General features: G+C 44.7%; 1 protein-coding gene across 1 annotated transcript in view; it reads right to left on the bottom strand.

Annotated features, from left to right (window-relative positions):
• Nucleotides 1-1,110: 1,110 nt before the first annotated feature.
• LOC121358534 (WD repeat containing planar cell polarity effector) overlaps nt 1,111-26,131 on the bottom strand; it is a 146,851-nt gene continuing 121,830 nt past the window's right edge. Inside the window, exons 16-19 of the mRNA XM_041476774.1 lie at nt 15,680-15,815; nt 9,070-9,164; nt 7,568-7,596; nt 1,111-1,619 (exon numbers count right to left, since the gene is read on the bottom strand). Coding sequence (XP_041332708.1) covers nt 1,569-1,619; nt 7,568-7,596; nt 9,070-9,164; nt 15,680-15,815 — 311 coding nt within the window. The 3' untranslated portion in view covers nt 1,111-1,568. The remainder of the gene's footprint in view (nt 1,620-7,567; nt 7,597-9,069; nt 9,165-15,679; nt 15,816-26,131) is intronic.

Raw genomic sequence — 26,131 nt, 5'->3', positions numbered from 1 at the left:
TCTAGTATCACTTCCTGTATATTTTTAAGCTGAAATCCTCTTAGCATGCAAAGTAAATAGATTATGATATACTGAAGGATTAAGAATCACTGTCTGGTGTCAGATTAATCCCTCATATAGACCATCACTTGTACTGACAGAAATATGGCTGCAATTCAGCAAAATAGCTGTATGGCAGGGCCCTGTGCCACAGCCTCTTGGGCAGAACAAGCCCCCTGTCACCGTGGTCCAGCACCGTGTGTTTCCCAGAAATTCCGTTTCAGTCGTGGCACATTTAAGGCACGCTCCTCTACAAGCTCGGCCGTCACCACCTCGGCTCTGTGTGGGGAAACGAGGCAGCAGCTGCTCTGTTTTAAAGCTCTCTGTATTTGTTTTTCCCTGTTGAGTGTACAAAACCCTGCAGGCTGAAAGCCCTTGGCTCCCTTCAAACCTCAAACCAAAGTGTCTCTTTTGAATACACGCGTGCAAAGGTGTAGATTGGGATGAAGCGCCAAAAGGGTGCAACCAAAATCACCCATCAGGCAGCAGAACTTTGACTCATAGGGGAAAATGGACTGTAAATATTTTATTTGGGTAAAAGCAGAAGTTTTGTTAATGAAATACTTCTAATGGCTTGTGGGTTTTGTTTTTTTATTTTTTTACATTGTGCCTTCATTTTCAGTCCATTGTACAGATTTGTTCACCGCATAAAGCCAACTTCAAGAAGCTCGCTGGCTTTGGGTTTCAACCATCCAGTGCTCCCCAAAAAACTCAAGATTAACCCCCACACGTGCCTATGACAGAGCACAAAATATCTGTGTCCGTACTCTGCGCTCCATCAGGTGGCAGGAGGAAGGACCCACGATGATGCTCACCCCTCTCCGCTACCAGAAAAAACCAGAGAGGGCTGGCACAGGTCCCCTTCTCAGTGCATTTTCTCTTTGTGGTTAGAGGAGGCAGATTAAAATCTGGACTCCAATGGAATGATGCTTAAGAGGCTCCGCATCTTTTTTCAAGGCAAAATAATGGTTATTCAACTAAGATGATATATCTAGATATGAAAATTGAGAGCATTCTTTGAAAAATGCTGCTGACTGTGAAAGGCTGCTCTTTCACAGAGGTATCCTGAGTGAAGATCTTATCTGCTGGTATCTCAATAGGACGGTTTTCAGAGCCTTAAGTGGAAATTCAAATCTGCTTCCATGTGAAGATTGTAAAAACATATAATGCATAGAGAATTACAGATTTTCTCCTGAAAAGCTTATGGATTCATCCAAGAAACCCCACCAAATTTTTCAGCATTGAGATTGTACAGTAAATGGGGATCAGCAATTACTCGCTTTTTTGACACCTTTGATGAAAATGTCACCAAGCTGCCCTCCACAAGCAAACACAGGGCACTTTGTGCATGGACATATCAATAGGAACCCAGAAATAATTTGGAGGTCTAAGAACAGGATATTTTCTAAGCCTGGTGTTTTGTCGTCTGCCAGTGGCCAGACCCAGGGCTGGCTGGAAGTTTGCCGAAGGTCTTCCCGTGAACTTCACCACCTTGGTGAGGTTTCCTCTTCTCTGCTTTGGCAGCTCAGTCACACCAGCCCAAAGTGCACAATTTGGAGGGACCCGCTGTCTCCAGTCTCCTGTGGGGGAAAGACAGGCAGGATCAAGCAGGCTGCAGGGAGAGGCACTGGGGAATGGAAACACAGGTATCAAAATACCACCCCAACCCAGGGAGAAGAGACTATTGTAGACACTGTCCACTTTGGCCTGGGGATGAAGGATGTAGCCCCAAAATGGTGAACACTGGCTTATCATTCAAGGTAAGGCATTCCTCATCTGTTTTTAAGCCCCTTCGCACCCCTCTGGCCCTGCTGTTCCTGGGAAAACCAGGGCTGCAGCGCCAGGGACCATGCATGGTGTACCCTGGGATGTGAGGGGCTGGCAGCTGAGGCCCCACCTGCCTCTGAGACCGCTCACCTGGTGCTTGGAAACCTATTGGCAAAAGTGAAACTTTAGGCTTTTGTTACCTTTTAATTAAGCTGGGTTAATGCCCACGTGTGGCCAGCCAGGTTTTAAAGTGGGGATGGCATGTGCATCCCTCACACAATGCAGATGTGCGATTTAAGCACAAATCCCATCCTGCACTCTGGGCCAGTGCAGGGTGGAAGCCTGAGCCCTCTGGTCTTTCAAAGGACATGGAGATGGGGAGAATGTGTGCCACCAGCAGAGGTTATTTCATAACCAGGCTAGGGCTAGCGTGCCTGCGAAATGCATGAAATGCTTTGCCTTGGAAAGCGATGTAGCCTAGTGAGTCATTGCTTTCTTTTGAATTACAGATGAGTAGCCAGCCCTTCATGATGCAAAGAAAAAAACTAGGTGTGGAGCTGGAAACAAAGGGAAACGTGTGTTCGGCCTGTCTCAGAGGGCAAAACACATTGGCTGGCGTGGGAAGAGGGGATGGGCTTGGCCCCAGGAGGTGGCTGTCAGGGCTGTGGGAGTACTGGTGAAGGTGCACAGGACTCATGTGAGTGACTCCCTGGCTCCCTGACTTCAGGAAAGATTAAAAAAAAAAAAAATCTCCTAACTCTTGAAGCTTCACAAAGAACCTTTGCCAGAGCAGCAGCTCCATCTCATGGCATGTGCACTTCACCACAGAGATAGAGATCTCCCTCCAAAACAGCATTCCCTCCATGACTTCCCTATCTCAGTATGGAGGGAGCAGTAAAAGTGCAATGGCTCCAAACAAGCTCTGTATGGACATTGAGCTTCCAGCCCGTGGCTTGGCTCTTCCCTTCAGGGAGATGGTGAGAGGTGGCCCTGACATAATACAACCCCTTGAAAACTCTCAGAGGTGTTTTGAAGATGATTTGAAAGTGTCCCTGATGTCCCAGCTGAACCAGTGCTTGCATCTCAGATCCCATCAGGTTATTCCAGTGTGGAAACGTGAAGCACAGCTTCACCACTGAGACTTCTGCTCAGTAAGGCACCTCTCACTTCAGGGAGGTTATGAGGTGCCTTCCTTGGTAGCAGCCCTCATGGTGGGGCTGTGTGTATGTGCCTTGGGTTTTGGGTGGCTTCAAGCTTTCTGTGGGCTCTCCTTGCTCTCTGAATGACACCTGCTGTAGGCTTCAAAAATATGACTTTTTTTTTTTTTTTTTTTTTTTTTTGTAAAGCCCTGAAGAACATCAGTGGCTGAAGGTAAGGAAGGGGTGGCTCTTTTGTCCCAAGAACTATGTCAGGGCCTTATGCAGAGGTGTTTCTGTGGGTGGTTGCTCTAGGGATGAAGAGAGTAGGTGGGCAGGTGAATGCAGGCTGGAAAAAGACCCCACAGCATGTTTGCCCATGCAAGAGTTCAAGGCTGTTTTGGGAGGTCCCTGTTGCTCAAGGTGTAAGGTCCAGAGTGCAGCAGGTGGGTATCTGACCTGGGTTTGTCATTTGTGATTTGTGCCCCTGTCTGGGGAGATGTGAACAAGAATCCAGCCCTGCAGACCTACCTACTTGCTTTTTAAAAAAATACTTTTGAAAAAATCCTATTTGCAAACCTCTCTCTAAAGCAGACCTGGCGGTGTCGCATGGGAAGCCTGTGATGTGGCATGAAGTTTGCAGAGGTATTTAATGTTAATCAAAGGCTGAAGAGTGGTGATGACTGGAATCCTCCTCTGATATCTGCATCTTTTCTGCTGTAGCACCCTGGCAATAAAAGGTGCTGTAATAATTTGATGAGAGTTGGTTTTCATTGTGCAGGAAGAGGGCTGTCCAGGAACAGGGGCAGCCAGCACTGCAGTGCTGCTCCCTATGGTAATGAGCTGCTGGTCCTCCAGAGAAGGAAAACATGAATATCCTGACAGGAGAGCATCTACTTGTGCCCTGGAGAGTTCAGATCGTGGGGCTTTTCATGGTAATGATGTGGTCCCGCTCCGGCAGCCGAAGGGAGGAGCGGTATGGGAAGGCACACCCTGTAATTGAAGAGCCACTCAGTCAACTCGGACCTGCAGGGATGGCAGGATGGAGGCAGTGGTTTGCTCTGTCTCCACAGGTCTGAGGCAGAACAGAAGATCCTTCTACTCTCCTGGAGTGGGAAATACAGAGAAACCTCTTCCCCTTGCTGCCATATGGCTCCCAGGAGGCTACGTTTTTTCTCCTGGGATTATTCTCAAGGGCATGATGAAGGTGGGAAAGGACAAGAGTGGGAGAGAGTAGAATAAATGAAAGAGCCCTGGGGAAATTATTTTAAGCACCTGTTTTATTCAGATGAAGACTGCCTGGTACCAGGAAGGACTAGGTGGAAGGACATGCCTGTTGCTAGGTTCCATAGGTACCACTCCTTTGTACTGGGAATGCCTTGTTTCCCTTGAATAGCACAATACAAAACAATTCTGGCTGAGAGATAATCCACTGAGTGATAATATATTAAAATTATCACCTGGTAGCCATAAGGAGCCATTGGCTCAGCATCTTAAATTGCCTGGTAGAAGATCAGTCTCTGAGATTAACATTTTCCAAAGGGTCTTGTTTGTACCAAGGTGTTTGCAGCCTTGGTTTCACTGATCCAACTCCCTGTGCTGCTACGTGGAAACTCTGAACTAATCTACACTGTTGCTCAAGATTATCAAATCCCAGAATAACACAGAGCAGGAGGGACCTCTGGGGCCACCCTGCTCAGAGCAGCAAGGCTGGACTGGGTCTCAAGCAGCATGGTCCTCCAGGATCTCACCTCCAGGATGGAACACGAGGACCAAATCCTGGCCACTCCAAATATTGAGGATGGGATGCTCGCTTCTTATCTGCTTCAGCCCTGAGGAGTCATACCCAGAGAGGCCATGCACAGGGCAAGGAAAGCTGCAGGTTATCCTCTTTCCTCCACCATCTGTCTTCATCCCCACCGCTGTGCTCAGTGGTGGGATCCTCTGGCCAGCCCAAAACCAGTGGCAAAGCCACCTGTAATTCTGCATTTGTCCTACTGCCAGCTGAGAAGACCGCAGCAGCCCTTACCCACCATCACCCTCACACCACTGGGCTGCAGGCAGGACACAGGTGACCTGTGCTGGTGCTGGAGGGACACAGGTGACCCCCATGGTAGCACAGTCTTGCCTCTGAACCACTGCTAACGCTCCCCTCCAGAAAACAAATCTTGTTCAACAGCTTGAGCGCTGCTTGGCTGTGTGACAGCCAGCTGCTCTGGCAGGTCACTGGGAACAGTTTGTTGCACGATCTCCACAGTTTCAGGGAGGAGAAGCTTCCTCATAGCTGAGAGCAGCAGCGAGTGAGGAGTTCATGTGCTGTGATGCACCTACAGAGGACAGACCCGTGTCAGGTTCATCCCTGCCGAGGCCTCAGTGGCCATTTGTCCTGGGAATAGTCACCCCTGGCTCCAGCCTTTCCCCAACAAACTGGCAAAGGAGGGCAAAGCAAATCCTGCAGCTCAGAGCTGCAGGGATCTTGCTGCAGAATTGCCTGTGCAAGAAGGGCCGGGTTTTGGGTGTGCTCCCCTTGGGTGGCACCAAGCCCAGTATTGTGCGAGCTGCCGCTGAAGCAACACACGGGAAGTGCCGTCAGGGGGACGCCAGCCCGGGGACGCAGCCGGGTGAAAGGGGCACCTCAGGATCGGGTTGTCCATCGTGCAGCAGGCTGGTGGTGGTGTCCAGGGGAGGAGCTGCCGATGGTGGGTTTGGGATGGATTTGGGATATGTTGAAAGCCACAGGTCGGTCCAGCTAGAAGGATCTGGTTTGATTTGCTGGGTGCTGGTTCCTGTGCTGGTGCCCAGCTGCTGCAAGACTTCTGAATTTCCACATGCCTTTAAAAGTCAGGAACAAAATGTTGATAGAAAATGTTTTCTTTACGGAAAGGTAACTTTATGGAAGCATAAAGTTAGTGTTACATGGATGGCTGTTCTTCTCCAAAAACCGTGGTGTGCACTAGAGGCTCCCCTTACCCTGCCAGCCATCTTCCTCTGCAGCCCATAGCTGCTGCCTCCCTTCCCTGGGTCCACAGCAGCTCAGATGGAAGTGCCCCATTTTCCTGTGCACAAGCAGCTCTGTGATGTGTGCTGAAATCAAAACACCTACTCCCAGGTCACAGAGGTCACACTTTGACCCACCAGCTTTTAGCAACAGTGACCACTGAGTTGCAGTGACTTTCTGGAACCAAAGAATGCTTTAACCACTCCCTTGGGTAGGTCCTTAATGATATGATGGCAAAGCTTTCTTCTGTGCATCATTCTCCTTATACAGCCTGAATGTTTGGGCTTGTGGATTTCACTGTTATAGTCCAGAGATTTCAAATGAACTTCTCAGTTTATGAATTCAACTGCTTATGTGAAGGCAAGGACATCTTCCACAGAGCTCGGGGAAGGAACAGTTAACTGCTGGCTAACCCAGCTGCAAAGCCAGGGATCCCTCCAATGTCTGCAGACCATCACTGCTGCTGTGCTTTACTTCACTCTGTGGCCTGAGGCCAGCAAAATCATCCAAAGGCCAATGGAGAGGTCCTGTGAGATGAGGATTTCCCTCTGGTGTGACCCTGACGTGGTGAACTCTGGCACCTGGTCCCCAGCCTGTGCCCATCCTCCACCCAGTGCAAATGCACAGGGGCCTGCAGGAAGCTGCAGAGGTGGGGCTGCTGTGTGTTCTTCCTCAGTGCTTCAGGACTGGTAGAACAGCTCTTAGAGCACAATTTTACTTGGCACAGGCTGGTTTTGTAATGAAAGAAATAAATAAGTGCCATCCTGCTCTGCTGGAAGGTTGAAGTGTTTCCTTTCTTTCTTTTTTTTTTCAAAGATCTGTTTGCAAACTGAATACTTTGGCCTCAAAAATAAAATTTTAAACAGGAATTGTAATTGGGAGAAGGCAAACACAGACAGTCTTGTGCCTTCATTGGTGCTGCTATGAATTATTTTATGATTTGCTATATTTTCTTTTAGTTTGAACTTTAGTGCAGAACTGAGGAAGCGCGTTTGTGCTGCGTGCTGCTGACTCACCAGCTCTGGAGAGAGGCTCGCCCTGTATCTGTGCTCTCTGTGCACCACCACTGACTCCCAACCACCTGGGATCACAAATCAGGCCAAGAGGGAATGTCCCCATGGCAGATGAAGGACATGGGGGGCAGGGTAGGGTTTTCCTGCCCACACGGAAGTCTTCTCCTCCTCTCTCCTGCAGTGAGTTTCCTGCAGGCTGGGAGCCTGTGAGCCGGCAGAGGAACAAGGCTTGGAGGCTGGCAGTGTGGGAAGGGATGGACCACCTCTCCTGGCAGCACCCACAGTTAAATCAGCTCAGAGTTATAATGAAACCATAGGGAAGCATCTCACCCCTTTTCCCTGCAGTCTTCCTCTTGGAAGTGCCAACCCAAGAGCTGGTTAGCTTGTGTGAGATAAACGTGGCTGGAGGATGAGAGCTTTACGTGCTGTGCTCAACACAAAGCAGCAGGTGAAGCCCTACTCTAGCAGAACCATACAGGAGCATTTCTACCAATTCCAGCAAGAGCCCTGCAGGCAGACAGCTTGCATGGACAGGCTTGGGGAGTTTCAGGAAGCTTCAAAATAGAGTAAATAATAATAAGCAGAAATAAAATAATAAATCAGAAATGCGTTACCTGCTCCGAAGGAATGGCTTTCATATTTCCTTCAAAAAAACAAAACAAACAAAACACTCACCATGTTATTTACATTCCATTTAACTCACTGAAAAACCCAAACAAACAGAGGTATTACTTTCACTTTTTTCATAAAAAAAGCTATTTTATATCATGTTTTTCAACGGATGAATTAAAATACTTAATATATTGCTTATACAAGTCTATACACGTAGGATATGTATATTCCCTCAAACACCAAAACAAGTTAAAGCAACCATGATTTTTGTGGATGAGGCAGTGTGGAGATGCAAGGCCAGCAGCAGATCAGGGATCCCAGGTAGTCCTGAGCTGTTGCAGGACTGGGATGGGCAGTCTGGGACAGTTGTGGCTGCAGCACGCCTCTCTCCCTGCAGTGGGGTAGCCCTGGGGTGGAGGGGCTGCCTGCCTGAGTGCTTGTCTGCTGTCTTGGGAGGGCTGTGTGCTGCCAGGTTGCTGCAGGAGCTGCTTCAGGATGAGGTTTCATGTTACAGCTTGAGCTGAATTAACAGCTGCCAACATCAAAAAGAAGTCCTTCTGCAGGCAGTGTCCTTCTGCCCCTTGCTTGGTGCTGTCTGTGGTGTCTTCTAATCCCCACACAGGGCAGGTTGGTTCATGGGATGGACAAAAGCCCATGGGAGAGAAAACTAACAGCTTTTTTGGGTTGGGTTAATGTGCTGCCAGCTCCCTGCATGGTCCCAAGAACGTGAGTGGAAGAAGGTGGTGAGGGGGCAGCAGGACTGACCCGTTGTGGCAGTGGCAAGTTCAGCTTTACTGCAAGGTGGAAGTGCATCCCTAAGTGCCTTGTTTGAAGCAATCCCTTTCAGCTGTGGCTGTAGGAACCATCTGGCCTCCCTGTGCCTGGACACTGGCTCCATTCCTACCTACCCGTCTGTACAGCAACGGGACACCCGGACAGGGCAGGGGATAAAAATCCTCGTCTCGCCCCTTGTGCAAACACTCTGACCTATCCCTGCCTGACTTCCTTCACGGGACAGCTCTTTAACCATGACCTTCTCGTGCTGGGCTGCTCCTCTGCTGGATTGCTGCTCTCCCTGGGCTCTGCTGTGATGGGAATGCCAAGTGCTGCCGAAGCAAGGCTGCCCTCGCTTCCCCCAGAGCGCCGCAGGAACCGCGTGCGCTGCTGCTGCCCAAGCCATGGGAGCGGGGAGGCTCTGCTGCTGCTGGCTCCTGCACAGAGTAACAGAGCCACAACAGCTGGGAGTAACAAACCCTGCCTGTTTGTGTTAAATCAGGGATACTGCTGCAAGATAAGGAGATCCAGGTGATTGGTTGACTTATTCTACTTTCCATGAGCCAGCAGCTGAATCCTCCTGCCTTTCCCTGCTAGGAATATACACACCGAGCTCATGCTGCAATGCCTTGTTTTTTTTCCTGGACCTAAATGAATATTCAAGATATGAATTATCAATACTTCTAGCTTCATCCCCCTGTGCATATTTGAAAGAGACTTGTTCACTTACCTTCCTGGCTGTTGGAAAAGGTTTTCTTGATCAGGGAGGTGCTGTGGCTACCCGCTCCATGCTCAGTGTCCTCTGCTTGTCTGCGGCTGGTGGGTCTTGGAAAACAAAACAGAAGTGATAGAAGGGGAGGGAGCCATGCCTGCAGAGTTGGGAAGCCACTGCAGAGCAGAGTAAAGCTGTTCTGTTTGTTTTCTATCTTTTCAAGTATACAGCAGCCTGTGTAATTTCCTGGCCACAAACTGCAGCTCTTTTCCATCAGATGCCAGTAGATTTGTTGACTGAGTGTCACTAGGATAGCTCATTTGGCCGTGCAGTCGCTCCAGCACTGTCCTGTCATTCAAAGACGAGGTATAAAGCTGGTGGTGTTTTGAGTAATTACAGTTTTGTTAAGCAGGACAGGCTGGGGACATGTAACACACATAGCAGGCACCAGGCACTGCTGGCAGCCCTGCACGGAGGAAGTTGGGCAGATGCCAGGAGAGGAAGATATCAGACTCAAAATACAGCACTGAATTTCTGAAATTTTTGTTGTTCCCTACACCACTTTCATCACTGAAATACAAGTTGTGAAGGAGGTGCAGGCAGGAAAGCATCAACTATGTGTTATGGAAAATGCAGATTAATTTGTTGGTGGGTTTTTTGGTTTTTTTTTTTGTTTTTTTTTGTTTTGTTTTGTTTTGTTTTGTTTTGCTAGTCTTGGTTTCTTCAGCCATCATTAATCTCTGCTTACACAGCCATGTGGAAAGGCAATCCATTCCCAGTGCAGTGGAACTGGAAACCTGGAGGCCACATTGTGCCATCTTGGCTTGCTGATTCGCTGCTCGTCCTGCCATCCACAACCTGCCAAGCGCCCGGTGAAGTCCAAGGGAGCATTGCTTTCTTCAAGAACGAGTCAAGTAGAGAAAATAAATTAAATATCCAATGCCAGGCCAGCTAGGAGCTCTTTTGGGAGGATACTCATCGTCTGGGTAGCTTTTCCTCCTCAGTGGATGTAGTCACGTTTGACTCAAGTAGTGTTTTACTCAAGGGTGGCTTTCAGCTACGACAGCAGTGTAGCTGTGAGAATAAAAATGTGAACGCTTTTGTGCAGCAACCAATTTCCTCACTGCCACAGTGCAAAATCTCATTTAGCTTTGATAATACAAATAATACATTCCAGGCATAAAGAGCCCTTTATTACTGATGAGAACATAAATAATTAAAGGAAAAGCTGAGATTTCCCCCATGCTTTTGTCTTCCCACTACCAGCCAGAAGACAGCCATGCAAGCAGCTGGGCACATGTAAAGCAACTAAAAGCACCTCTCCTCATCAGCTTTCTCGAGACATTTTTAAGCTGCAGTAATGCAACTCTCCCATCACACTAAGCTTTATTGGTTCAGTGTAAGAAACTAAGAAACTTCACTGGAGACCAGATTATGCTGGTTGCAAAAGCGGGGGGATTCTTCTGCTCTTCGACCCCATTATCTCCTCTGTAGTGTCTTGATCAGCTTTCTTACACACAGCCTTGGATTCTGCTGAGACCCGCAAATTGCTTTTTTGGCTGCCAAATTGCCATAACCCTTCTATTTTTATATTTTAAAAGAGCTTAAACCCCTCCATCCTCTTTGGATGTGTCTTTAAAATTGACCAGTACTGGGAGGATTTCATGTATATCCAAAGGCTTAGAAGAAGATGTTACCTCTACTGAGCTTCTAGTTTTACAGTCAACAGACATGAAAAGCCCAGCGGGGATAAAAGGAACTTAACCAGTTCAGTCTAATGCATATAAATCTACCTAAGAGCTCAAGGCACTGGAAGTACTCAATGCACTACATTTATCTGAGTCTAAGATACAGAAATGGGTCTTCAGCCCACATGCCACATGTCCCATTTTGATGCCAAGTTAATATGAATTAAGAGACTGAGATGAATAAACAAGGTCAGTCTGGGCTGGGCCAAGTTGAATCAATGTAAAATAATTGTCAGTATTTTCTGTCAGCAAGGCTGGTTTATCTTGGCTCAGGATTCTCAGTGCTATAGATTATAAAATGTTTTCAGTGGAACAGTTGGCAGACATTTTATTGATTTTTCTTTGTTTTGTGAATGCTGGAAAAATTTCCATTAAGTATACATGCCATTCATGTGATGAAGCCAAATTGCTTTTTCAAACTTTTCTTTCTTCAAGTGTGCTAATGCGTTAATACATTAGCAATCTAATTTAATCAAGAGGACCTTTGTCTGGAATCAAGAGGCCATGGAGCACACCTTGATGCATCTTGAGCACTTATGGGCTAAGAAGAGTTAATTTTGTATTTTTCAAGGTGCAGTGTGCACACTGACTGATTAATTTGCACCTCTGAATTTGGTAATGTATTATCTCAGTTTTACAGATGTAGAAATTGAGAGTGCAACTTTGCACAAAGCCATCTATATCTGCCTGCTGTTGCATTCTTGAGGCACGTGAAGCTCCTGGGCTGAGCAGTGGCAAAGAATGAGAAGGAAGAGAAGAAAGAGAAGGAAAGAGAGGGAAGGCTGCAGCAGACAGGCAGGAACAGCACTGGATCCAGCTGAGCTGCTGGATCCCACTTCTGACATGAATTTCCTCCACCACATCACCACATCCCTGCATCACACCTATTAACAGAGTTAATTTGGAACTGAAAACTGCTCAGGCAGACAGAGCAGCTGGTAGGATTATACCTGAACTTGGCAGACGTTATCCCTCAACCTATATTCCTGCTATTTTGTGACTGGGTTTGCTTCCTGGTTAAAGAGGACTTTTGAAACAGGTGGAAGCCATAACAGTGATGAATGCTTGCTTTATTTGCACAGAACAGTCAGGTAGGAGTAAGAAATCCATTTAATGTTGTTTTTTATGTGACACACAAAAGGGGATGCTGTGGGATAACTCTAATTCCCTCCCTCTATGCTGATTTAATAACCAACATACAGAAATGAAAGATGCTGTTAGAACTTCCTAAGGTTTGGTCAGTGATGCTACAGATTCAAAATATACAGACATGCTCATGAGATTAAATAAAAAATTTTAGAGAAGTAGGAATGAGTGTATTTTTAAGGACATAATCAACAAGAAAGTTTCATGGTAAAAATCACTGTGATGATAAACACTTTTGCCTTCTATCCTAATCACTTGTATTAAAATAATAGATAGCCTAATTAAAATGGGAGTAGTTCTGGTTTGGGGGATGGGGACTAGGTAGATGGATAATGAGCTAAAAACCCCTCCAACCCAGCTTCACACACTGCCAACAAGTGGAAGATACTTAAGCCCACAACACATTATGGTAAGGAAAGAGAATGACACACTGATGGGGAGGAAACCCACACTGCAGCTACCAAGGCCAGTGGCAGAGGAGTGAGTGCAGTCACAGCTCAGTGTGACTCTGGTGCCAGACTCTGATATGGTCACAGGCACTCTCTAGTTGACTCATCCAGAAATGAGCTGTCTCACAGGCTGTTGATCAGCTCCTTTGTGTGGCTGAGAGGATCAGCATGCTACCTCAGTCCTCTGAATAACAGCATCCAGAATATCCTCCTCAAGTGCAAGCTTCTGCTGCAGGGTAATGCTGATCAAAATGTTTTCATAAACAGATAACAAAGTAATGGGAGGACAGGAACTTCCAGGCTAAAACATAGCTGACACTTGGAAGGAGAGAGGGCAATGGTCAATGCCAAATGTAAGCCAGAGGTGAGATCTTTATCTTATAAAATTATTCACTGAACTGTGCATTGTTGGTGGTGTTTAACTGTCCTTTTTATGTTAGAGTGAAAGAAATCAGGCAGAAAATGAATTGTTGCTTTCTGGAATGTTGTCCTGAAATCTTTACTGCCCATAACTTTTTGTGTGTGTATATGTCTCAGAAAGCTGACTACAGCTCTCCACTGGCAGCAACACCACTGCTGTTTCCACAAAACATCATGGAGTTAAATCAAGAATAAGTTCTTAAAGAAATAAACCCTTGAGATTGTTCTATGAATTATTGTTTTATTTCCAGCCTCTTCTGTCCATTTTCTGTCCCTGTCTCCATCCCAGATTATGGCTTTCCTGGTTAAGCAAAGGAGAGGATGATGTGAAGAGTTAGTTAAAGTGATTTTTTAATCACACAGCCTGGAAACTGGGCTCCAGTTACACATATGCAGATGTCGAACTCCCTGAAGGGCACCAGAAACAAGGTTTATTAGGCACGTGAAACATAAGTGTCTTCTGTTAGTCTTCACAGGGCCCTTGCTCGTGACTTCTGCCTAGATGTAACTCGTGAGATATGCCTCAGCTGTCCCAAGAGCTGAAATACAAGGGAGAAAGAAATATGTGCTGGAGATGAGCTTCCACAAAGTTGAGTGAAATGCGGATTTGGGACAGCATCTGGGACTGATAGGGGTAGTTGTGTTAAAAATGCAGTAATGTAGTAATGGTGTGACTAGCTGGTACAAAGATGTAAAGCCAAGACAAATAACAAGAGACTCTGAAAGAAGAAAGAACAGCCATTGGACACTCTTGCTGAACAACTGCAAAGTCCTGGTGTGGTCTCTTACAGGAACTTAAAGAACCACTGCTACCCAGAAGAAGCCAATTACAAACCCAGAAGTCTCTGGTAATGCTGGAGTATCTGGGACAGAGAGATGAAACACTGCAACGACCGCAGAACAGAGAACAGCCCTATTAATGTAGGGTCCCAGCACTAAAACTTCCTTTCGTTATAGATATTTCTTCACATGAAGAAGTCTGATTCAGACTTGGCAGCAGATGCATTGTAGGAGCAACTCATGGAAACTGGAGGCAAACCAAGCCACAGTTGGGTGCTTGTAACCACCCATGGCTTTCTTTAAGCACAGGGAAGAAGTTGTTGGAGTCACCTGTGCCTCAGCAGGTGACCTTCCCACCTGGCTGGTGTTGTCACAGGGAGTGCCTTTGAAACCTAAATTCTTGTTGGCAGGCTTCGAGCAGCTGTGGCCAGCCAGGAGAGCCGTGAGAAGTTTTCTTCCATAGCATTGTAAGCGGCCACCAAAATCTCCGGCCTCTCCCGGCAGAGGTCAGCGGCATCTCCAGGTGTCCGCAGGTGGAGGAGCTGGTGCATGGGTGGGAGCTTGCTTTATGCTCCCCAACCAAAAGCCTTGGGAAATCCCAGCTGTTTATGCAGCTCTGGCGACTGCAAGGAGCCACTCCTGAGGCTCAGCAACTTATGGTGACCCAGCTGGGTAGGAGCAGGCAAATGTGGTCAGGCGGGGAGCCCAGGAGTCGGGCAAAGCTGAGCTCGCAGCCTCTCCCGAGACACCTGACGAAGGCAGACGTGGGACTGCCAGAGCTGTGTGAGTCACAGCAACCTCCAAAAGGAAAAAGGGGAGCGAAAGGGAGGGAGGACAGCGTGTTTATACCTCGGGATCAGAGGCGTGTTGGGATCAGTCTCAGCTCTGGTGCGCTGCTAAAGGAGCTCCTTTTATTGGAGCACTTGGAGCCCTCTGGAGACAATGCAGCCTCCAGCATGGAGACTGTCTTTATAATTTGCCCATATCAGTACAGTGATATCTTCATCCTAAAAGTTAAGAGGAATAACTCTGCCCTGTATTTTTAAAGCCAGTCCCACCTCCAAACCCATTAGATAGCTCGGAAAGCTTTAGAGCGTGTCCCATGCCCTAAAAGTTGTAGGCAATGTATAAAATAAATACTTCATTCGTGGTGTGCAGCTGGTAAAATGAATATGACACTGCATACTGAAAAAACTCAATGCTCCCATGTGAGAGGAGACAGAAAACTAGTTAACCCAGAGATTTCCAGAAAGAGAAGGAAATAAGAAAAGGAAGAAAGAAGAAAATGAACCATGTGTCCAGCATAGTTATATACAAATGGCTGGGATGAATGTAACGTGGAACTTCAATGTCATACTCACACCAGATTTACTAAAAACATTCCTATAGACAGTAGACATAGAAAATAAAAATAAGTCTATATACTACACATTTATATACTCACTGGGAGCAAATAACTGTTTTTCTATCAAGAATGCACAAAGAAAAATAACAGAAACAAATGGTTTTTGAATCTTTGCAGAAGAGCTGTTTCTTTTCAATTTCCTATCCCTTGCAAGGTGGTGTGCAGGTTCACTAGCAATGAAAGTGCTGGAAAAAAAAATCCCAGTTATCAAAACTGTTGTTTTTCTCATAGCTAAGTTCAAGGTTTTAATCAGCTTCAGAAGAAGAGCACTCTCAAAAGATCTTTCCAGGGATTTTGACTACAGGCTAGTGATCTTCTTACAGAAATCTGTGAAGATCTTGTCAGGTTTCTAAAAGTTCTGTTCACCACCTGCAACCATTAATTTGCTGCATTTTCATTGCTGTATTTCTCTTTTCTCCACATTCAACAAGCAAGGCTGCCTTTGCCCAGATGATTTAATTTGAAAATGGTTGTGCTAGTGTATGTTAAAAGCTTGCAAACTGTCTGTGTATCTGGAGATTTCATTGTGTCTATGCCATGTCCTCTGGGCTTCCAGGTTTTTCTTAGTTTTTAGTGTGTTAATGTTTTATTGTGTTTACAGTCATGATGCAGACTACAGCTGCAGTTGTCAGGAAGGTTCAGAATATCAAACATACATTTAAAAGCCATTCACAGCTCACCTGTGGGAGCAGCTCTGCATTGGTGGTCTGTCGGCAGGGCCGGGAGCAGGCGGGTTGCATCCTCCTCCCTGCTCTGGAGATTGGTCAGGGAAAGCTTCACAAGATGGGTCTTCTTCATCTGACTGCCCCAGAAGTTCTGTTAAGATGGATCAAGATATGGTATCACACTTACTTCATCTGAAAGTACCAACCAAGCTGCCAGCTGTTTGCCTTGGATGCCCATAAGGACAAGGGTGTCCTCTCTTGCAGGGGATCAAACTGAATGGAAACCCACATGCTTCCACAGCTTTCACCCTTGGCTTTTCCCTTGAAAAGGAGGCCAAGTAGCCAAAGAGCAAACCAACCTGTTTCTTGTAGCACCAAGAAACAAGTCCAAGAGTTTTTGAAAGACAGAGACAGGGTGTGTATTGTCTGTAGATAGCAAGGAGGAAATGCATTCTCTAAATTGTCAACTACAGAAGGTCCAGCTGGCTGCCAAAGGCTGCTGCATGAGCCATAGGGATCAAAGTCTTATCAATTGGACTAGTTCCCCAGAGGAGTATGTGTAACTCCTTCCTTTAAAAATAAAGACTTCCCTTGGCTTTGTTTTAAAATATTTTGGTTCACAATTAAAGCCTGAAGTCTTCAGTAGGTGAAGCATGAGCACCCAATTCACAAGTTCCAGTCTGAGCCCTGTGGTAAAAGAAATTCTTTAAAAATATATGAACCACTTAAAAAATACAGAGGAGGAATTGCATATTCTAGGCGTGAGACATAAAATAAATAAATAAAAAATTTAATCAAACCTCAGGCTAGCAGAGTTTGGATTAAGGAAAAAAATCCTGTTACAGATAAAGACTTTAAAAGATTTTTCTCAAAATCATAAGACCCTTTTGCATTTTTTCCTCCTCTAATCCTGTTCTTCTCCCCTTGTTCTCTGCCTTCTTGGATCCTGGATAAGCTGATCAGCAGCATACCCATGGTGGCACTGTGGGCAGTGGGGAGGATGTAACAGCCTGGCCAGTGTTGCCACGCTGTTGGTTTACATTTCGTCTGGAGACCCAGAATGCTCACTGGCTTAGGAGGGCAAATCTCCTCGTAAGCCCTTCTGAACCTCTGAGTCTTAAACATCCAATGCTGTGGGACTGCTGTGGACTATTCCTACTCTTCATGCCACCTAAATACTACTGGCATCTGTGGTGTGAGGGAGGGTGAAGTGTGGCAAGATTTGGCTTTCCCAGGTAGCTGATGTTGTCTGTCTGTGCTGCTGGTTCCCACATTTTCAACCATTTCCCAGTGTGGGGAATGGTTGAAAATGGCCAACTCAGTTGAAGGCAGCACACCTCAAGCATGCACACCACACTACAATAAATAAAGGTGCTAAACCAGCACTACTGCAACTTCTCCTCCATCTTGAAAAAAAGAATCCAAAGAGAAATAAAAGCAGAGGAAAGAACAAGTGTACTGGCAATGCTTTAATCTCAGAAACTCAAATCCAGGGCAAGTAAGGGAGGTTTCTCTGGAGATGTCTTCTTGGAGCCTTGCAGAACGAGAAACCAAAACAATGAGAAGTACAGTATTGAGAACTCATAAATGTTTGTGAGAAGCTACTTTTCACAGACATGAAGAGCTCTGGGAAAGGGCTTAAACAAAATTGCTGTTGATGGGGAAAAATAATTAGGCAAAATCCACTGCAGGTCTTGTGGCACAAACTTTGACAGCCTCTGCTTTGGAGCACAGCTCTCACTGCTGTGCTCCCACCTGGAATGGAGTCCTTGGTACTGAAAATCCTCCCTCTTCACTTGGCCAGAGTTGGTTAAGAAGCAGAATGTTAAACCTTTGAATTTGCAAAATGTCAAAGCTCAGATGTACAGTGTGAGTCGAGCATCTGTAATTAATTTTTCTTTTCTCTTTTTGTCTTTTTCCACTTAGTAACAACTAAGGCCTACATAATCTACCCCCTTAAAACTACAAACTTTCACCAGTATATGCTGCCCATGACTTCCCTTGAACCCACCCCACTCCTGGGGTGGGGACATTTCAGAACATAAAACCCTGAGAGATGCTGAAAGAGGAGTGTGTATTGAGAAAAGAAACTTATCAGAATTGGGTCAACTTCTTCTTGATCTCTTTCCATCACACTACTGATCTGTGTTTTCTTGTCTCTGCTGAGAACCAGTGCTGAATAAATCCCAGTTCTCACACCAATCACTTCAGTGTAATTCATGCATGTGCTCCAGGTGGTACCCAGCAGCTTTTTAACATGGAGTGGCTACAATTTGGACGTATAGAGTCCTTGGGTGCCGTATTTCCCATATATGAACGCTATGAGCAATTAATTACAGCATGGCCAGTGACTGATACTTTGTGCTGTGGATGTAACACAGCTACACCTTGTTGAATAATGCTACTGGATCCACAGAAACCTCATGGAAAACAGAGCAGTCTGTCATCTGCAAGCACAAAACCAGGGGAAGAGCAGGGTTCTTACCCACAGGAGTGCAAATAGATTTCTCGGCACTTTCGTATCTAAAATAAATATCTGATATGTTAAAACAGCTATGAGCATTGAACCTATTGTGGTCTGGAGATTCAGCTGCAGTGTGGATGCCAGGAGTGGTTCAAAGCCACAAAACCATCAGATATGAGCTATAGAGTAAAGAAATAAATATTTTTGTTGTGGGACATGGACTCTGTTCCCTGTGAGAAGTGCTAAAGCAGGAAAAACAAATGAGCAAGGAACACTGTTTAAACAACACAGCCCTTCCCAAACTAGAGGCAACATATCCCACTTTTAATTAGAAAGGGAAGGGAAGGGAAGGATTTTGGCAACAATGCTACAGACCTGGGAGAGGGTGGTGGTCCTCACATCTAGATGAGGGCTCTGGCTAGGATTTGGTGCTTGATAGAGACCTGACTATGCTAGCACTGGAGAGATCATAAGTTTCACCTAAGATTTTGTATTCAGGCAATTCTGAGATATTCCTTTGCCTTCTTGCACAATAAACTCTGGCTGTTTCAATTCTAAACTACTATTTGCTTAACATGTTACGATCTGGGGATTTCAATCTGATTTTGAATTTCAAAAATTTGAGAATTGGTATTGTGCTAATGTTGTGGTTTCACCATTAAAGTAATTTACCATATGCAAGAATATGAATCTTTTGTGCTAAAATCTTTTTAGCAAATCCCATTTGTCATGATCAATATTGGAATAGCATTGTGTACACCCAACCATACAATGACCCAATGCATATTCTACATTTCCAAAATTAAGTGGTAATTGCTATTGCTACCTCTCACATGTGTCTGAAAGAGCCAAATATCTTTCTTTACAAGTCCACTGAAAGTTCTCCTATGCTTTAATGAGCAGAATGCTCTCTGGGTAATGCATGCAGGTGATGAGATATCACGCCTTGCCTGCCCACACATCTGTCATTATTTAAACATATCTATTCTCTTTTGAATCTGTGTCTGCAAATCGGAAGCTGTTTCTATTCTTCAGGATCCTGCACTGGACTTTCAGGGATAAAAACTCATTTCAAAATGTGCAAATCTGTGGTAAAACGAAAATCTCCTTTTAATATTGTTTGCAAAATTGACAGCTCTACTTAACAGCAGCCATTAAATTATTTACAAAGTAGCAGCTGCTCTTGTAGCAGCCTTTTTTGGGCGTGAAAAATAAACTAGTTGATAAGTGAGAGATAAGCCATTTGACTTCCTCTTTGTGTGCCTGGCATGGTGTGCAGAGCCAATTCTGTACAATCTGATGTTTACAGAGCAATCCTCGTGTACGACCTCCTTAGGCAACCGGGACACAAGAAGCCTTTAAAACGCTGAAGCAAGCATTTAATCAGAACTCTTCATGCTGATCTCTGAAAAATTCAATAAGTTCAAAAAAATGTAACTCTTTCTAAAGATAAAATATCACTTTTTTGCTTCAGGAATTGCAAATATATCCCAATGAACTCCCAGTGAACCACACAAACTTCAGCCACATTGCTGTTTTACTAGAAAGAAAGAGGTAAATTGTGTTTTTCTGAGAGAAACTAATCAAGGGTCTGAAGAAATGCAAATAGTTAATTCAAGTGAGTGCTGTAAAACTGTAGACTTTATTAACAACCACACTTTCTTTCTCTTAGGCATTTAAACAAATTAATTTTTCTACTTGAACAGCTAATTCTATGTAAATTAATTAATATCTTCTCTTATTATGAAATAACCTTTTTTAATCAAGTATTTATTTTATACCGGTTGAAAGCAAGCTGTCATGATTTTATGAAATTTTGGGGATTTTTTAAAAGACAACTGATAACAGCAGATTGCTGCAGAAGGCACGAGATTGAGCATGATTTCACACATTACCAAGTTATGATAACTTAATTCTATCCCAGGTTTTCTCAAACTACATAAAACTATTTCTAAAGCCACTGCATAAAATTCTTATGGTATCAAAATCACTGGGAACTTCCACTGCTGATTTGAGTGTGGTCAGCTCTTTTTTCTGGCTACAATTGTTCTCCCAAAAAAGTCTTTCTAAATAAACATATTCTAATAAAATCGTTTTGTTTCAACAAATTCCTGCAGGGAAACCACAGACCTTTGTTTGTGAGTGTGGAAAAATGTAACTCTAAACTTCTTTGCTTTTTCTGGGCTAATTTTCCATGGATTTTAATTTTTAGATTATTTTTGTGTTGTTTTGTTAATTCCCAAGGTTGACGTGTTTGCATTTGACAAATACAAATTGTCGAAATATTGGTTTTGTAGTACTTGTAAAACTCATTGAGAACAGCTGTTACTGTTTAGAGAGCTGGATAAGATTATTCCTGAAATTAAATCTGAATATCTCCCAGTTCTGTTGTTTAACAATTTGATGCCTGAGAAGATAAGGCACTTCAATCACTACTAGTAGAATCAATCCTTAATAGTAGCACAGCATGTCATTATTTCACTTGTTGGGTAGTAGAGGTATTAGCAGCAGTAAAACTGTTTTAGTGGGTGTGCAGGAAATTTAAGAATTAATATAAAAGTTATGTGATAAAACTAAAGAAGAAGCTAACATTTATAAACAACTGCTTTGTTTTGTTGCTTTTTTGGTAGTGTAGACAGTTATATTTCACTTAGCAGTTTTCTGCAGCTTGGTGTGAAATCTGGTTTTAAAACTTTCTGCAAATGGAAATGCTGAGTATTTACTAGCATTGGCTGAGATTTCCATCTCTACTGCTCATTTGCTCTGCTAGAATCATACACAAAATTAAGCTAACCGCTATACAGCCTGAATAGTTAATTTTATACCTCCCTGGAGCTTAAGTAATCAGGTTCCTTAGGAACTACCCCAGCAGTGTCAATATTAATTAATTAAAAAAAAAAAAAAGAAAAAAAAAGGTGTGTCTTACAGAGTGATCCAGATGTGGTAGTACCAAGCTGTGGTGAGTCTCCAGCTGGAAGGGACTGAACAACCAAGGATTTGCTTCAATTCCAGCCTGCCTCACTTCAAAGGCTTGACTGGTGCCTCAGCAATAGAGATGCTGCACCTCTAGATGTTATCAGGTTTCCCAGCCTGTGTAAAGTTTGCAGGGCAATCCTGGCAGTGGGTGAGCAGCTCTCCCCTTCCTGTGGATGCCTGTGAACCAGCTGGAGTGCCAGGATGAGCAACCTACAGCTGCTACTGCTCAGCAGTTACAGGAGGGACAGGAGGTAAGACAGTCCTGGAGACTAGGCAATGTCTTTGTTTGGTAAGTGATGCTTTAGATACGGTCTTTATTTTATTTTATTTTTCTTTTCCTTTTTTAAAAAATATTTTCAATTTTAGGTAATTTTATTTTATTTAGAAATAGCTGTTCAAAAACAAAGCCGTGGAAGAGCTGCTGGCGAGCAGAGACATTCCCATTGTTTGGGGTGAAGGCTGCAGCAGTGGAAATGTGGGCGCGTGCTCCCGAGCATCCCAGCGAAAGCATGCAGGGAAGATCTCATTATTCATAAGTGATGCTCCAGAGACTCTACATAGGCAAAAGCGCCTCCGGCATTGCAAGCCCCAACCCACAACGGGCAAAGCCGGCGCTGCCGAACCTGCGTGTTCCTTCAGCTGCTCTCCGTGCTGCCCGTGCGTGGGGCACACCCTCTGCTTGGCACTTCCAGCTCAGGGACCCAGCTCCTCCACTCCCGGCTTCTGCCCTTCAGGCATCCAGAGCAGGGAGAAGTGCCGGCCAGACCGGAGGCAGGTAGGCTCCGGGGAGAAGAAAACCATTTCAAGGGGTTAATTGAAAAAGACAAATCTGCAAGCACGAGATGCGGAATGGGAGCCTGCAAATGAATGCTGCCAGCTGGAAGCTGGCCAAACTGATAAAGCAGAAAAGAAATTGAGGGTTAAATGTTTTGGATGCTGAAGGCTTGGAGTTCAAAGAGGAGCTCAAGGAAACTCCCAGCCACCAAGTCCATACAAAGAGGCTCTAGGCAAACACAAGCCTTCTGCCGGACGGCTTTATCCTAAACAGTTTCCAAAAGGCAGTGGTTCAAATGAATGGGTAAGGGATATCTTCCAGCATCTGGGAGCTCTTTTACAAGGAAAGATGATGCCCACAGGTGAGCTATGGCTGAGGGGCAAAAGGAGTTGCTTTCCACAGGGAAGAGGATGAGAAGTGCATCTGCCCACGCTGGGTTGGAAGAACAATGTGTAACTGTGGATCTATTTTCATTGCTTGGTGCAGAAAGGAGCTCGTCCTGAAGGCCAGGAGTTGATGGCAAGGCTGGAGGTCACTCTGCCTTCCCAGGAGCACCAGCTCTTGTCCACATCAGGAGAGAAGTGCTGATGGCAACCTATTTTCCACCAGTTATATAAATACTGAAGGACTGAAACAGAAATTTTTGCCTAAATCCCAGGAAGAAAACACGTTGGATTTTTTATTTATTTTTTTTAAATCTGGTTTAGGTCTGAATGGGCTAGTTTTTTCCATGTGGTGGATGGGGAGCAGGAAAGCCACCTTCCACTCAGGATTAGGAAGCTGGACTCAAAACAGAGGATGGGACAACTGGTGATGTATTTCTCTGATAAAACACTCTCTGTGCCCGCCCCTCCTCTTGTTTGGTGACAAGGACCCTGCGTTTCCCATATTGTCCCTCCCCTGTGCAACCAGCCACTTTGGCATCTCAGAAAGCCTTTTTTTTAATCAGCTCCTAGTGCAAGAATTGTATTTATGGATGGGAAAGTAGTATCCACACTTTTTGAGCAGGTGCATAGCTATGCCATAGCATTGGAGCAAGGCTAGAGTTCAAGAGTTAGGTAATTGTATCTCTCTCAAAAAGGAATTGCCTCAGACCAGTTAATTTGTCAAGATAACGAATTGCAGCAATTCTCCTCATTTGGAGCTGGGCCACTAACACTGATCTGAACTGTATTTAAACTCTTGATGACAGAGACTGAAAAAGATATTGCAATACTGGAGGTACAGGTTCCTAAAGCAAAACTGCATGTACAGCTAGAGCTGAGAGGCAGCAAGGGCATGCGAGTACACATCCTGCACATCCCTTAGATATGAAGAAATTCCCTGGGGCACTGACTCTGGTGCCTGGGCAGGCAGAGTTCATCTTGAATCTTTGGGAGTGATTGAGGTCCAAAAAGGATAATGTAGTACCCATCAAGTCTCAGTTTCTGCAATATGAGATAACACGAGGAGAATTTTTACCTCCCCCCTTCCAAATAAAGAAACATACCCCAAAAATACTCATTTGAAGTTATTGAAAACTTTCTGGTAGCAGCAATAAAAACTCCTCTGAGAGCCTGATGTTGGGATTCCCATGGCATTTTGTCCTGTCATGCATGTCAAGTATGGTTGCTGCCATACTTTTCTGTGCCACAGCAGGCATGAACAAGTTTGGAGGAGTAAAAAAGCAGAAGAAAGCTTCAGTGAAAATGCAGGCTTAGGCCAATGACTGTCCCATTTCTGATGAAAGGTAAGTAGACAGCACCAGGTAAAATGAAATGATGCATGTTCTTGTGCCAGACCTTCTCCTCTGGCTGCCAGGCATTCCTTTCTCCACAAGAGAGACACGGACCAGAATAAATCCTGCACATTGACTCAGGGAAACTGAAAGGAATCTCTGACTCCTGCCTTGCACTGGCACACCCTCTCCAAGAAAACAATGGATTGAAAACAAAATTGGTTGTTAACTCTGTGACTTCATCTGTGCCTTAAAAAGCATCAACATGAGAAATTAGACAGACAGATTATTTCAGAATATTTCTGCTCAATAGCCTACTTGGAAATGAAATTACTTTCTTTCTTATGTTATTCAGAATAATCATTCTCTACCTGTAAGTGCACTTAATTTAGAAAAGCAAAGAGGCTTTTATTTTGGAATAAGTGCATCCACAGGCAGAGTTCTTTCCAAATAGCTAATCTGGTCATTGCCACATGTAAACAATTTATGTAAACATAAATTGATGAGGATGGTAAAGAACTCATGAAGGTATGGCCTGGGACTCCTTACTCAATTTGCAAGCACTTACTTAGACCTATCTTCCTCAGGGCTATTATGGTGATCAACCCTTACAGAGAGCTAGGTTCAATTTAAACAACTTAGTCAGATGTTTGAAAAAGAAATGAGCTTTTCAAAACTGCTGTCCCCCAAGTTCCAAGTCTATTTTACTTTGGTTGATCCTCACTTTTAAATACCTGTCAAGTGGTAATCTAGGATTTAGTAGATCTCAGAATTGCTGATTGCCCATAGGGTTGGGTCTAAGGCTGGTAGGGGGTGGAGGTGAAGTGTGTGCAGTCTCTTCTAGAGCAGGTGAGCGGCTGCTGAAGGGTGACTCTACATTGCCTGCAGCTGCTTTCTTGGCTTTGGCTAAAGCAGACACGTCTTACTGCGTGCAGACTGCAAAGAGAGGCTCAAATGCTAAGGTAGAATGTTGTGGAAAGAGCATATCTTTGCAAGGTGGGTTTTCATCTTGTGCATCCTGTTGGGTGCTTATTCTTTTTCTTCCCGAGACTTTTCTGCTGCTCGAGTGCTCCTGGGAAGGAAAGGGCCACCTCAGACTGGAAATCATGTGTTTGCCATGGCTTAGTGCGTGTGTCCACACAGCGTGGCAGCAGCAAGAGCCATGTGGGAGATGCAAAGTGACCTAGATCAGCATTCCTAATTCCTGCAGCCGTGCTACCTGTCCTGTGCAAGTGATGTGAACCAAATACCAGCCACGTTAGAGACTGACCTTGTTTTCTGGGAGAAACCTGTGTAAAAATGGATATAACAACACTCTTGACACTTACCTCACAGGATGTTGTGAAGCTTAATTAAATGTGTGCAAAAGCATTTTGAGATCCTTAGATGAAAGAAGTTTTTATAAATGCAAATTATAATAATTACGGCTAGTAACCACCATCAACTACTGAAACAATTAATTCAGGTTGCCACAGGCCATCACAACAACGTGTGCAAAGAGGAATCAGCCATTTAATGACATATATGTTGCGTGAGAACTCAAAGCCTTAAAAATACTGTAAACAAAGAGGAAAAAACTAGACACTCGGGGCTTGCCTCTGAGGGTGCTGTTGGTGGAAGTTTCCTCGATTGTTTCCATCACCTCTGTGTTTGCTTTGTGACTGGTCCCCAAAAAGAGCTCACCTTAAAGTTTGCATTGCTGGGATCATTTTATGTCCCTATGATTTTTAAATTTAATGTGGCGAGAAAACTGAAAATGACTGCAAACACCTCGGCTTACAAAAATTTGGAAATACCTGACTATAACTCTGGTTTTGGTTAATTCTCCCTTCACCTGGACCCCCTCCCCACACACACACACTCCCCCCACCGCGCACCCCCAGCCCAGCCCACTTACAGCATCGCAGAATAGACTTTGGCTACAGGGCATTATCCAGCTGACTTTCCAAGGGTGAAAACAAAAGCCGAGCAATCAAGATGTGTCTGACCAAATACTTAAAGGCCCAGTGCACACATTTAGTTGACAACTGACTGAAATCTGAACCATTTTGTTCAGCCTTTCTTGTTGCTTCAAAACTGATTTGGACTTAAATAGCTAAAACCTACAGGTGTTTAAATGCTCTCCCTTGTCAGCAGAGCAGCCTCATCAGATATGGTCTGAGGATGCAGTCAGACTGGAAGAGATATCCAAAGACCCCACAGGTGAATCCCAAAGAGCAGGCTAGCCCACCTGTGGCCCTCAGGCTTATTTTGCTTGCCTTTAAAGATGAAAATTCAGAGAAGTAGGAGTTACTAAGCACCCAACTTACCAAAGCAATTAGGCTAAATGCACTGCAGCTAGAAATTTAAGCAATGCACTGAATTTAATTTGAGAATTCATGGATGTAAAACTGAAACCTTTAAAAGCAGCAAATTAAATCAGCTTTCTGACCAAGTGAAAAATTCTATGCTATTGAAGTTGGAAAAGTGTGAAGCACACACCTATTAAAAGGAGGGTCTTTTCTTTTTCTTTTAATGAAGAAAAACTTGAGACCA

This window comes from Pyrgilauda ruficollis, unplaced genomic scaffold (assembly GCF_017590135.1).
Source record: "Pyrgilauda ruficollis isolate IOZ18807 unplaced genomic scaffold, ASM1759013v1 scaffold4, whole genome shotgun sequence".
NCBI lineage: Eukaryota > Metazoa > Chordata > Aves > Passeriformes > Passeridae > Pyrgilauda > Pyrgilauda ruficollis.
Note: the sequence above shows the minus strand (reverse complement) of the source record. Positions and strands in the feature narration are given on the sequence as shown.